At 42.6% G+C, this 13,658-nt stretch overlaps 2 protein-coding genes across 2 annotated transcripts; both read right to left on the bottom strand.

Annotated features, from left to right (window-relative positions):
- Positions 1–4,426: 4,426 nt before the first annotated feature.
- donson (DNA replication fork stabilization factor DONSON) lies at positions 4,427–8,732 on the bottom strand (the record flags this gene model as incomplete). Its single annotated transcript, XM_083896050.1, has 12 exons — positions 4,427–4,567; positions 5,328–5,458; positions 5,683–5,752; positions 5,839–6,037; positions 6,142–6,288; positions 6,375–6,471; positions 6,690–6,792; positions 6,893–6,968; positions 7,256–7,434; positions 7,527–7,727; positions 7,840–7,914; positions 8,301–8,732. 12 exons carry the CDS (start codon positions 8,730–8,732, stop codon positions 4,427–4,429), a joined length of 1,851 nt encoding a protein of 616 aa, XP_083752176.1.
- An 837-nt stretch (positions 8,733–9,569) lies between these two features.
- cUnh19orf44 (chromosome Un C19orf44 homolog) lies at positions 9,570–13,498 on the bottom strand (the record flags this gene model as incomplete). The annotated part of the gene is made up of 10 exons (XM_083900299.1): positions 9,570–9,656; positions 9,806–9,972; positions 10,081–10,170; positions 10,266–10,698; positions 11,136–11,218; positions 11,373–11,688; positions 11,962–12,436; positions 12,546–12,694; positions 12,796–12,948; positions 13,373–13,498. The coding sequence occupies 10 exons, from the start codon at positions 13,496–13,498 to the stop codon at positions 9,570–9,572; spliced, it is 2,079 nt and encodes a 692-aa protein (XP_083756425.1).
- Between the last annotated feature and the right edge of the window lie 160 nt (positions 13,499–13,658).

The following is a 13,658-nucleotide window of genomic DNA, read 5'->3' as shown; positions in this document are numbered from 1 at the left end:
GCGTGACACACACACCATTCGTCTTTTATTAGGACAAATCACACAGATCCAGTGAAATTACAAAATGAAGCCGTACAGGAAGGCGGAGGAGCAGAACAAAAAGGTGTCTGAAGAAACGAGGCTCAGTTGCAGAGGTCGCTGCTGCAGCATGAGGCGATGATGCCCGGTGTCTGGATGTAGCCCTGACACACCGCCATGTTTATGCATGAACGGAAAGAAGAATCTGGAATAATGAAACAGAACGGACATGTTAATGAGACACACGGTCAAAACTAACTCGGATACAGGAGCTACCGTCTCCTGTATCTGAGCAGGCACAGATTTCATGCCTGTGTATTTAAAGAATATATCTATTCCATAAAAAGGGATGATTTAAGGGTTTAAAACCAGCTAAAGGGTCATTTGCTCTCACTCACGCAACGGAGCTTGAAGTATGACAGCGCCACAGGCATCCTGTCTTGGATTACATGTCTGAGTGGTGGTCGCGGTACAGAGAGTGGTCGACCTCGAATAACAGAAGTTACACGTCAGGGCCTCACCTGCACGGGAGCACAAGAGACGCACAACTTTTTACGCGTGTTGCATATTTACAAAAAGACAAAGATGCCCCATGAAGAAAGGATAATAAAGAAAAGTTAACTTTTCAAAATATATGGAAAAAAGGTCAAAGGTCTTACCTTGATGCAGGAGAGCCAGCAAGAGCACGACAGCACACACGGCAGCTCTCATTTTAAGTCTAGAAGTCGAAGAACACACTTTTTTTTAAAAGAAAATAATATAGTTATAGTAGTATAGTGTAGTATTCACATACTATCAAGATCTTTTCCATGTACAGATAACGCATCACACAAGTCAGAAGGTTCCATGAATACATCAGCATTGACACCATAAAGCAATAACGACACAAGACAGAGGGTTCTTACCTTGTCCTCAGATGCTGATGTCTGATTATTCTTCTGCAATTCCACTCGCTCTTCTCTCTTAACTGCAAACCACAACAACTTGTTCCCCTCTCTGTTTCGCATGTGATTGGTTAAAGCGTAAAGGAACTTCTGCAGCCGATCACATGACCCGAACGATTTCAGTGTTGTGATAACAGCCACATCTGCTGTAACTGTGATTCTCCTCAGGATTGAGGTCAAATTCACTGATAGTGAGTGTGGATTTTAAGAGTAATATGCAGTGATTCAATCCAGTGTTGCTGTCAAATAATCTTAATTGCAATATATGGAGCCAGGTTTTTTTAGTTTTTTTTAACTAATTTGAACTCATCTCAACCATCAAAAATCCTTCAGTGAAGAAACATTCTGTGTTGCTGCTTCTTACTCAATCGACATCTGCTGTTCTTCTCTGGAGCAGTTTAATGTTTCAACAGAGGTTTACACTCAGAGATAAAGGTGCTTAGAAACCCCATGGGGCTTTTTCTAATGTACCATTTGTTGATTCAACTTTTTTTTAATAGACTTAAAGGTGCCATATGTAAGAATGTGGCCAAAAACGGTTACGACATTCAAATTCAAAATACCAAAGTATTTTAGGTTTTGTTTTCCGATGTAACTGGCAACCCGTGGTTGCTCGGCAGCTGATACTCTACTGACTGCAATGATTGGTCAATGGCGGTAGGTGGCGCCACATGCCAAAACATGATTTCAAAACATAAACAGGATTTGCAGTCTGCAAAACATATATTTTTAATGCAAATATGTTGTTGTTGGTGAGTTCAGTTTGTTATATGAACATTATTCCTGAGTCTCTGTGACATATTAGGAGGATTTTATGGCCAGTTGCTTTAGATTTATTACATAATGCACCTTTAAAAAGAAAAAAAAGGAAAGATTTCCAGTGTTTTCATGGACACATTTTCTTTTAACGACACTTTTTAAAGTGCAAAACGAAGCCAACAAAACAGGCAGAATTGGCTCAGTTGCAGAGGTCAGTGTAGCAGCACGTGCCAATCTTGCTGAAGGCCCGACAGGCTATTTTATTCATGCACGTACGGATCGAAGATCCTGGAAATGACAAAACAACAGGGTGTTAGTTATCACACAAAAATAGTTTGGATGTGAAATTATGTCTGTGATATCTATTCTGTGCTTTATTTTGTTGGCACAGGAAAAGCTACTTGAAAGCTCACCGTTCACTCTCCCACACCAAAGTCCATAGAGAAAAACAGCTAGATTTAGCTAAATTGGAAAAACACACAGATTAACAACTGTGCACTATGGGGTAAAATTGCCCATTTTTTTTATGGACTTTGGCACAGGGAAGTGAGTACTTCCCAGCTTCCAGTTGGGTGCATTAAGGTGAAATAAAGCAGGGAGTTGTATTTCCTTGAGTCCTCTCCGGCAGCCATGTTTACAGTTGGTTGACTGGCTCTCAGCACAGGGGAACTCAGACTACGTCCTAGTATAATCAACTTACTTATTCGACCTGGATACGCGACAGCCATACAGGCACCGAATCGCGAACAGCTCTTTGTTGCGGTCGGAGCACAGAGACCACTCCCCCTCGACTTGCAGTAGTTGCACGTCAGGGCCTCGCCTGGAACACACAGAATTTAATGAGTATTCGTTTTTTTAACACGGTAGAAAATGATAAAAATGCAGCTGTGGAGAAAATAGAACTGTGAAGAAAAGAGGGGACTTTTGGGTTGGGGGGGGGGCAAAGGCCTTGACATAATTAATACCTTGATGTAATAGAGCCAGCAAGAGCAGGATGGCACACATGGCAACTCTCATTTTTAGTCTGGAATTTAAAAAATACACAGTGTATGTATTGGTTGACACAAGTATTATCTGTTAAATTAGCTCATTGTTGAGTCGTTGTAGATGTAATAGTTGTCACAATTAACACAAATAGATAAACATAACAGCATAAACGTATTTATGGAGGACATAAAGAATGGTTGTTACCTTGCTCTCGGATGATCCGTCTTAATCTGGATTTACACAATCCAGTCTTTCTTCACAGCAAACCACGACGCCCCGTGATTGGCCGGAACTGAAAGGAAACGGAACAGGCTTCACATCGGGTCACGTCAAGTCTAAACGTGGGTTTATTTCAGTGTTGAAATGTGTAAGAATAAGCGTAAATAAGTGCATAATAATAAGTTTCTATATGATGTCACTGTAAATACGAGATGGAAGATCATTCATATTTGCCTTCAGTCAACTGCTGAAACGTCTGTTCCTGTTTTCTTCAACAGCGTGCAGCGGTTGGACATGCTTCGTGTTGTTCGGTTCACGTTGCAGCAGAGGTGATGTAAGATTGCTTCAGAGGGTCCTCAAAACCAAGGCGCAGGAAAGGTTTCCACACCAGCAACGACACAAAATTGGTCCGTTACACCTCGTACTAATTGCAAAAGGCCGCTGAGTTGACACCAGGTCATTGTTTTGCAAGTTTTTATACTGTATATAAATATTATATAAATGTGAAGGTTGATGTAGGAAAGTGACACAAAGCCCATAAAGAAAATCACTGATCTGAGGAGTTCTGCCTCCATCACTTCAATAATTCTGTAAAATGTGGAGGAAGAAACTTGTTCAGCTTTATTAGACATTTCAAAACCAGAACTCAAAAGCTTCCAGCGCACGGACAGAAATTATCATCACCTTTGTTGTTTTTACACAGTCACTGGTCAGAGATGTTGCGACATCAACGACTTTTCACCAGTGAAGCAGGACAGGAGTTTCCCCTGTCACCTGACATCACTGCTGCGGGAGCCTTTTGTTGAGAAACTCGTAAATCTTTACAATGTTGTGTCTGTTATTTTAACGCAGCTGTTTTTCATTAAAAAAGACTTCATACAGGCCCAGTCTCCCTTTTTCCAATAACTATATAACTCCATGACTCACACTTTCAAGGAAAAGACCATATTACCGCTAACATGCCGTGTCGATTATTGTTGATATTATGATGATACAGACGCCAGCTCTGCCTGCAATACTCAAGATATGAACAATAGAGAGTGAGTGAATAAATTATTAATAATAATAATAATAATAATAATAATAATAATAACTAAATGTCATTAGTTCCACGAACTATGCCTCTAACACATTTCATAGAGAATGACTTTATTACCGAAGCGATCAAGTCCAGAACACACCTCAAGACGTCACTCCACACCAACATACATTTGATCAATTCTTGGATTGATGGGGAAAAGAAATTTACTCAAAATTAAAAACAAATAAAACTCCCTAAAAAAAAGAAAAAAAACAAGCTGCTTAAACTGTACATTCATCTACATTCAGCCTGAGAAATATATCAAGCAATAAAATCCGTTTTAAAAGACATTGTAAAATGGAAACAGACTGAGGTTGACCATTGGCCCCATTCGCTGATCTGAACACAAACAAGTCTGCTAACAAATTATTAGCAGCAGGAAAGTCGTGTGTTACACACCCGCCCACTCCGGCTCGCTTCAGTTCTTCCATGTGTAGCTGTAGTTGTTCATGTTGATGTGTGTCAGCGCACTCTTACCCAGGCTGGACGGCTGCTGCAGCTGCTGGACAGAAGCAGGATGGAGGCCGCAACCAGACAAGTCCACTGATCCCCCAGTACACTGCAAAAACACACATAAAATACACTGAGTGGCCATATCATATGTATACATGTATACATATATATACACATTTAGGTATACAAATAAATACACATTTATACATATATGTATATACATTTATGTATACGCATATATATATATATATATATATATATATACACACACACATTTATACATATACGTATATACATTTATGTATACATATATATATATATACACATTTATACATATACGTATATACAGATTTAGGTATACATATATATATACATATTAATACATATATACACACATACACACATATACATAATATACATACACATACATATAAATATATACATACACATACCCTCTGGTGGAGGAAAAAGCGGTAGATAATGGATGGATGGATATATACATATACACATATAGAAATATAAACATATACACACACATATATATATGTACACATACATACATATATAAAAGCTATAAGCTCCCAGGGGACACAGGAGTTGCTGGTCTGCTGCTAGCTGCTAGCAATACAAAAGACATTTTTTCACACTAATATTAAACATTTGAATAACATTATAACCAACCTTCATAATGTAGGATTCATTGTCCATTATAAATAAGGGCAAATGCCTGACTTCATCAATCCTACATGCTATTGCAGCTGTCAGTGAGGGGGACATACAGTATGTAATGCGTCACTGCTCCACTAAAGAGGGCAGCACATAGAATTAGCACATAAAGAATTTACTCCTATCATCTCAAGTCCTACCTGCTGCTTGCTGGTAGGCGCGTTCATGACAGCAGTAGGCGCGTGTGTGTAAAGCGTAGCAGAGAAGTTTCCTTTCTGTGAGGGTCGAAGAAGGGTCGTGATGGTGTGTAGAGAGGAGGGGAGGATCGGTCCTGCACCACACAAAGAATAAACACAGGACGTTTAATGAAGATACACAAAAAATGCTTAACGTTAATATGACATTCAGTATAGATAATGCTTTGAACAGCTCATCAAAACACTCAACCATGTCAAACACATTAACTCAGAAATAAAGCCTGTAAATCCCGAGAGAGCAAATGTGTGTGTCCACTTTTTAAGATGAGAGTGATGAGTTCCTGAAGCTGCAGTGTACCTGTGATCTCCAGACTGCTGATGTTCTGGAAGCTAGAACCAACCTGGGTCTTCACATTCACACTGCGTGCCTGTAAAAGACACCAAACACTCGGATTAAGACTTGATTGCAGCTCTCTGTGCACGTGTGTGTGTGTGTGTTTGAGCGTGCTCCTACCTTCAGTGTTTGCACCGTCGCTCCCCTGAAAGCGACAGGAGCCAGCAGCGTTGGTGGTAACCCAGCCTGGGAACCTGCCACAGCTACAAGACTCTTACAGTTAATGAGGAAGTTGATGAGGGTGAAAGTGTGAGGTCCCTCCACACACACCACAGACTCTGGTTTATGGTCCAGAGACACAGTGTGTCCCTCTTTGCGACTGAAGGCGTGGGTCAAAGGCTGTGACTCTCACAATGGTATGACACACGTACAGTAGAGGTGTAAACACAGGAGACAGGAGTCGGCATCAAAGCAGAAGGATACAGTTGTATGATGATGTTGTCGTGCTTCTTGATTTTGTCCTGGATTCCCATTTCCTTCAACCAGGAGAAGCTGCTGTCTTCATCGTTGTCTGCGTCATTTTCCCCATCGTCACCCGGACAGTCGGCACCTTCTGTCAGCTCAGAACACCTGGGAAATTAAAAAAATCAACATTACAACATCATCAGCTTGTGTTAAGACTAAATATACACATAAGGAAGGGGGAAAAAACTCACTCCTTCAACTCCTGCTCCTCTCCTTGCTGTTCAGCCACGTTGTGCTGGCTCTTGCTCCTCCTTCTCTCCTCCACTAGAGGGAGACTGAACTCTATACCTGAACAGCAAAGTAGTTGGTTAAACACATGAGGAAATAACATCTTTTAAAGACGTTTAAAGGTCCAAAAACATAGCTGCCAGCTGTAGCAGCTAAAGTAGTAAACATATTCTATCAACTTAAGCTGAAGTCGATCCTTTTATTAAATGGTATTTATCTGTTTTCTCTGAAACCACATTTCAAGGATCCTGATGTATGTGGAAATAGGATTTGCTCACCTTCAGCCTTCATCGCCTCCCTGATACCTCGAGTTGTCGGAGAAATCAGCGCCGTGATGGCGTTCGAACCACCGAGACCTGCTGCTCTGAACGAAACTGTGAACTGACATCACAGATAAAAAAAGCACAGGGAGTCATGTTACGCCTTTAGTGGCTGCCTGGATATCAATTTAAAAAAGGAATCAATACAGAAAAAGAGCTACCTGATAGGAGCAGAGGTAGAAATAAGGACACAGTCTGGCCTTCAGGAGACCGTAGAGAGACGACAGACTGACTGACCTGTGCAGGAGATGGACACAGAGAACAATAAGTATGACCTAATACAATATTCAGTATCAGTATAAGTCCAAAACTGCTGTATGAATACTTAATACTTAGTTGCAGCTTTAAACACAGTAAAGTGGCTTTTGATGGTGCAAGCTAAAATGGCGTTGCAGAGTCAGACACACCCCACTCAGTAAATCAATTCCTTGCGAGTGCTTAAATACTGGGACAAGGACAATGGTCCAATTAACTGATGTAGTTAAGCTCGACCTAACTGACCATGGAAACTACTGACTACTCACCATTCACTCATTAGACTCTGCTGCATTGACACGTCTTGTGCCCAGGGGGTGCTCTTCCCCGCGAAGCTCCTCTCGGCATTGATCCTGGGGAACAGAGAGATCCAGGGCAGAGACGGGTGCTGCCAGTACACCAGACTCTGCTGGAAGGCGCAGCGAAGGTCTGGGCAGGACCTGGGATCCTGCAAAACAGAGAGATGAGATCCAGTGTAGGACTTGTAGACAAGAGGATGCTCACTGTGATGTCACATGTAATAAAGGCACAAAAACCTACCTGTAGACTGTGAGGCAGGGAAATAAACTGCGCTCTGCAGTGCTGGCTGAGCCCCAGGGCGTCCTCCTGCGCTTTCGGCTGCTCAGCCCATGACAAGGTGAGGGGAGACGTGAAGAGGAGGCGGGTCTTCAGGCTCCAGTCTGCAGGAAACTCTGTACACACGGGAGGAGCAATAGAAGCTGGAGCGATGGCCTGGGGACTCTGACAAAGAGAGGACAGGGTGGTTATGTACTGTGTATCCTGAAAAGACGCAGTGAGACAGCAGCACACAAAACTGTCTCAATATTACAAATCAGAGTGAAAACACACCAACCTTCAAAAGTGGACTTTTAGCATTTTCCTCCTCTTCTTCAAACAGAGAGTCATCCTCAGAGAAAGTGAGACATTTCTACAGCACAGGGTGGAAACGAGAATGTGAGAATACATATAAAAGTCCTCTTTCTACAGACAGAGACCTTCTTCAGACCTGGTATTAAACGGATAGTATATTAAAGTTTATCTATATGCTGTACAGACAGCATATAGATATCAGAATGTTAATTTTTGTAGTATTAAAGAATAAAAGTTCACACGAGAGAGAATTGAGAGTAAATAGTCCTGTGGAAAAAGATTCAGCACATCCTACACCTTTAGTTTAGTTAACCACATGTGAATGAACAGAGTCAACAAACTCTCGCGTTGTTTTAAAGTGAGATTTGTGTCAATGCATTAAGCAAAGTTACTGGCTGACAGCACAGTAGCACATTATATTATTAGTTCATTATTATAACCAACCTTGCTGGAAATCTGTCCCCGCTCCTGCTTCTCGGTCTCGGTCAGACTGGAGCTGAAAGAAAACACTCCCTGACAGTCCGTCTTTGTTGACATGTCTTCCTCGTTGTCTCTCCGTGTGTTTAAAGCCTCGACATTCCCGTCATCGTTATGAATTATAAACTTCTTTTTGGGACTGTACGTGTTTTCGATATTCGCGAACGGGTTTCTGCGTTTTGTCCCGCCTCCGGAGCGGTTCTGGTTGTTGAAGAGCGGCCCCGGAGAGAAAGGCCGAACACTGTCCGGGGAGGAGCTGCTTTGTCCCGGACTGTCTGTAGAGCCCTGGCCGCTCGGGCTGGGGGAGACACCGGCGATGCTTCGGGATTTTTTCCTCCTCATTCGCATGATTTCCGAGGGTCGCTTGAAGCTGGGTGAATAACCTGCTTGCTGAGACATACTGAGGACCACAATCTCCAACAAAAGTGTTTAAAATTAACAGATAAAAACGATTTAAAAGACACTGGTGTTCGGCTTCGTTGCGCCTTCCACTAGATATGAATTTGGCGCGTAGCGTGATGACGTACATACAGCCGCGACGCGCGCTATGGTGCATTTATGTTCGTAGGACATTTGAAATTTACCCAATTATAACATTTTAAACGCTTAAATGTAATGTGTAGGCTGTTTGGAGCCATTAACCCTGACCAAACACAAAAAAGGCTTAGCAATTTCAATAAATTTTTTGAAAATATGTATGTGTATATACAGTGTAAAAGCGAGTTAAATCTTCTCATAAGGATTTTATTGGGTGGCAGTTTTATTAGCGGGCCATTGTTTATTATTAATTAATGACATTTACAGGTGAGACTGCAGATTGTAACAATTATTTACCATGACATTGTAAAATAGCCTCACTCATATAAACAGTGTACTTGTACTGTGTCATAAAAAAATTTCCATTCATTTATATTGCGCTATAAAAATATCCTTGAATACACTCATTCATGCATCTATAAAATACACAGCATTAAAAAAGAACTCATTATTTTCAAGAGCAATCTTTAAAAAAAATAACTTTAATCCATTGATATATACTTCAAGAAACACCTACATAACTGTGATGCTGTGTAAATCCTGTTCATACACACATACTCACATAACATGAATCAATGATGAGACCTTAGACTGCATTTTACGGAAGTATTAGTTCAACTCTTCACTGCTCGTGCTCTGACTGCTCTCTTCCTCTGCACATAGGTGGATCAGTAATTCAGTTACACTCTGCATCAGCGTTCATGTACAATTTCCCCTCATTTCCTGTTGCACCTTCTCTAAAGCTTTCTCCATCGTGAGCTTTGGAGGTCTGAGATTCCGGATGCGCTGTGGAAAGAATGAAGGAACACAACTTTGTGTGAATTAAATGCATGCAGAATAGTTGTGCATTTCCTACCATGCAGAGAGATACAGGTGTTTAGAAATGTGTCACAGCTCTGCACATTAGATATTGAGTTCGGCGTAGTAGCCTTTACCTCTTTGGTGTCTTCCAGCGTGGTGTATCTGTAGTTTGGTGGCTCCAGACTCTGCACTAGGCTGGCGTGAATGCGTTGGCTGCTCTCGATGAAGCGCCTCGTCATGGCGAGCTGCTGTTTCAGCATTTCATTGAGTGCAAATACAGCTGGACTGAAGGTGCTGAGAGCTGAGGAAGGCGACACGACACACACATGAGAAAAAGTGTGTTTCACGACTTTTCACGTATCCAGTGACCAAAGTCGCACGAGTAATGTAACGCAAAGAAACCTCTTACCTTCCACTCTATCTGCACTGAGAGTATAAGCAGCCAGTGGTGCGTAAGTCATGAAGGTCGTGGCTGACGGAGGATTAAATGTAGCCGTTCCTGCAAACAGAGATTGGAAACAGACATTTGTTGTTGTTGTTGTTGCGGGTTAAGTCAAACGTTGTGGATTTAAATATAATGCTGAGCAGACTGACCAGTTGACCATGAGTACGCCACAGTGTCAGGCTGTGTCTGCACTGCTACATCTTTAACATTCTTTCCCTCTGAAGAAGCCGATCTCCTCCTCTGTTGACGTGACGTGCGTCTTCGGCGTGACACAGATCTGGAGCTTCTGCTGCTGCTGTACGACTCTGACGTCCGACTGCAGCCCGAGGTCTGTGAATCTGTGTCTGAGAAACAGCTGGAGTAATCGTTTTTCATCCTCTCGCTGGACGCGTCTGAACTCCAAGCCTGCTTCCTGACCTCGGACACCGCATCCGTCTCGTCTCCTTGCAAGTCCTCTTCAACATCTCTGGCACTGTGATCCATCTCTGTCCTGATCTCACTCTCAAAGTCACTTTGATAATCCGCCACTTCCTCCTCATCCTCCTCCACCTTCAGTCTTGGCAGCCGATGATCTCTGATGATCTAAAGCAGGAAAATCCAGCACAACCATGAGTCTTTCATAGTACTGATGCAATGGTTTATCGGCTGAGCATGCATAAGTTGATATTCAGCTTGTTGAGATTTTCTGGGCTGTTTATACTGGAAAAAGTCATTGAATAATGGGGTGCTCACACCAAAACATACACAGACTTTTCATCTATTGAAATTACATGCTATCTCTGAGTATCTACTCATTTATCATGACTTTAATCAATAGTTGTTGTTCTCAATGTGAAAGTGGCAGAAATCACAGACAGCTCAGTAGTTCACATGGGGTTTTGTAATCACACGTGGTTTCGAGACGGAACAAAAATTGTGGGGGCATCTTCAGGTGGAATCACAAAACACGGAGTTGTAAAGTGTGGAATACATAGTGATTTTACAACTATAAAAGTGATGTTGTATGAATTTGGCTTTACCTTTTCCTTTCTTGCCGTTCCATCTGTGATTTCAAAGGCAGCGGGGACGAGATCATCTATTGTCATCAAGTTCATCTTGAAATCTGCAACAGCACAAGATCCCAAAAAGAAATTTGTAAGAAATGACAGAGCACAGAGGTTGGTTATTGGATCACTCCTGAACCTGAACCATTACTTTAATGGCATATACATTAAATTCATACTGGTATAAAAGATACAGGAACACACTTCTCTCACTTTCAGAGGCAACTGAGCTCAAGTCGCTGTGGGGATCTTCACAGCGACGCCCTCCGGGGAAGAGCTCCTCCAAAGAGAGCACATCCTTGTGGCCAGACATGGAGGAGAGGGAGCGCTGGAGAGACGGGGGAGATTTTTGTCTCCTTGACAGAGAGGGGGGGATGTGAGGAGGAGAAGGGGACGGAGAGAGAGCAGAGGGGCTGAACTGGGCCCGAACATGGCCAGTAAATCTAAAAGGAGAACTATGGGAGGAGGGGGAGGCAGGGGAGCGAGGTGGCGCCGGGTCAGCAGCTGGAGGCGATCTGGACTTGATTTCCTGTAAGAAAGGAGAGCATAGTGTTGGTTACACACCGTGTAACACCGAATAATACAAATGTTTGCTGTGCTGAAAACGTTTACACACATTCACAATCAAAAACGGAGTACCAACAATCATTCAGATTTCAGTGCATTTTAGAAAACATAAGAGAGTTTTTTTTGGGCATCATAATAAAACTTGCAATTGTTTTAGTCTGTGAGCACAATTATATTGTGCCATTTTCAACCCTTTAACTGAAAACTAAGCATAGGATTTTAAGTTGAAAGAGACCTTGTTTGCTGTTCTCACAGAGAGAGTTCTCCCTGGTCCAAACAAGCTTCCGTCTGTTGAATCCACAGAGTCTCCGATCAGTTTCTTCATGTCCTCTTCATCACTCTCCAGACTCACACCACTCACTACTCTCAACGACCTCTTCTCCAAACCAACCAAAGAGTGCGCAGCACCAGCAGCTCTGGACCTGAACCCAACACCAGGACCCGAGCCTTCAGGAGACCCCGAGGCAGCAGCAGCATTTCTATTGTCAGCAGCCACAGCAGCCTTGGTCTTGAGGAAGCGTTTCCCCTTCAGACTCTGTTCACTGCTGGACTGTGACGACACGGGCCTTCTCTCTGCTTCTGGTGATGGTGACGGAATTCCCCGTGCGACCTGCTCCTGGTTCTGCTTAAATCTGGTGAAGCGGTTTTCAATTTGAGCCAGTCTACTAATCACAGCAGTCTGGGAACTATGCTGGGATGATGACACATGCCTGACAAGATGAAATGAGAGGGATGCATTAAAGGGGTGGTTCCAGGTTTCTACAGCATGTTAAAGGAAACAAAATGATCTATTTACACTCTTTTTAGATCTAACTATACCTTGGTTCAGACATTGGCTGCGCTCGGCTCGTCCTCACAGGTGACTGGCTGTTGCTGGTTGAAGGTGGGGGAGCCTTTTTCAAAAACCTGCTTCCACCTCCTTGTCCTACCTCTGCTCCTACTTCCAGAGAGCTTTGAGGTCTGAGGGCCTGACAGGAGATCACAAGACAGACTCAGACACCTTCACGAGAAATTGTACTCTTTCCTGAGCAACATAGGATTAAATACCATATCTTCTGAAGCTGTTTACCTTGGTGGGGACCCCCTCATGTACTGGAATCTTTTCAGGAACGAGAGTGTCAGCTCCATTCTCTGGAGAAGAGCTGACTGATGACAAATCTGAGAGTAAGATGTTGGGATTTGGAGGAGCAGATGTGGTCTTCATAGACATGTCCACAGCACCCTAAGGGAAGGAATCAGGAGTGACATTCAATGGGTCTGCTTTTAAAGAAAGCCTGGGAGCAGTAATGGAAAACAGTGGAAAATGATCACACCCACCACATAAGTTTGATGTACATAGTGTGATGCTTTAGTGCAAATAAACCCCCTGTTACACACATTAAATGCATCATTATGTTTTGTTTGTTTTGTGTGGTTGTATGAGGTACTGACATCCCTAACTGTTGCAGCCACCTCATTGGCTGTTTGAGTTGAGTCACTTCTCTAACTTTGACTTGGGCTGTAAATAACCATTATTTCCAGAAACAATGAATCTGTAGACTATATCAAATACATGTATTAAAAATATTTCCACTAATGTGTGTGACGTCTCCTGTGCATTTATTAATATACTAAATACATACTAAAATAAAGCCACTGAGACTCACAGCATGTTCCCTGGTTGTGTCTGTGTCCCTCTGTGTGGACTCCGAGGCTCCTGTGCTGCTCCTCTTTGCGGACAGCAGAGCCTCTGCTCGGACCAAGGCAGAGCTTCGACCTCCTCGTTTCCACATCTTCCTCTTAATTTCTGGTTCTTTCTTTTTCAGCTCAAGCCCACTGTCCTCACGTTTGTTTTAACGGCAGCATGCATTACAGGCAGCAGTGTTAGCTACCTGATGCTAAAAACACGTTAGCTAGCTAAGTATACACGGCGCCCTTTGATATCAAAGGCTC

This window comes from Microchirus variegatus (assembly GCF_963457635.1).
Source record: "Microchirus variegatus genome assembly, chromosome: 1".
Taxonomy (NCBI): Eukaryota; Metazoa; Chordata; class Actinopteri; order Pleuronectiformes; family Soleidae; genus Microchirus; species Microchirus variegatus.
This window is presented reverse-complemented; position numbering and strand designations above follow the sequence as displayed.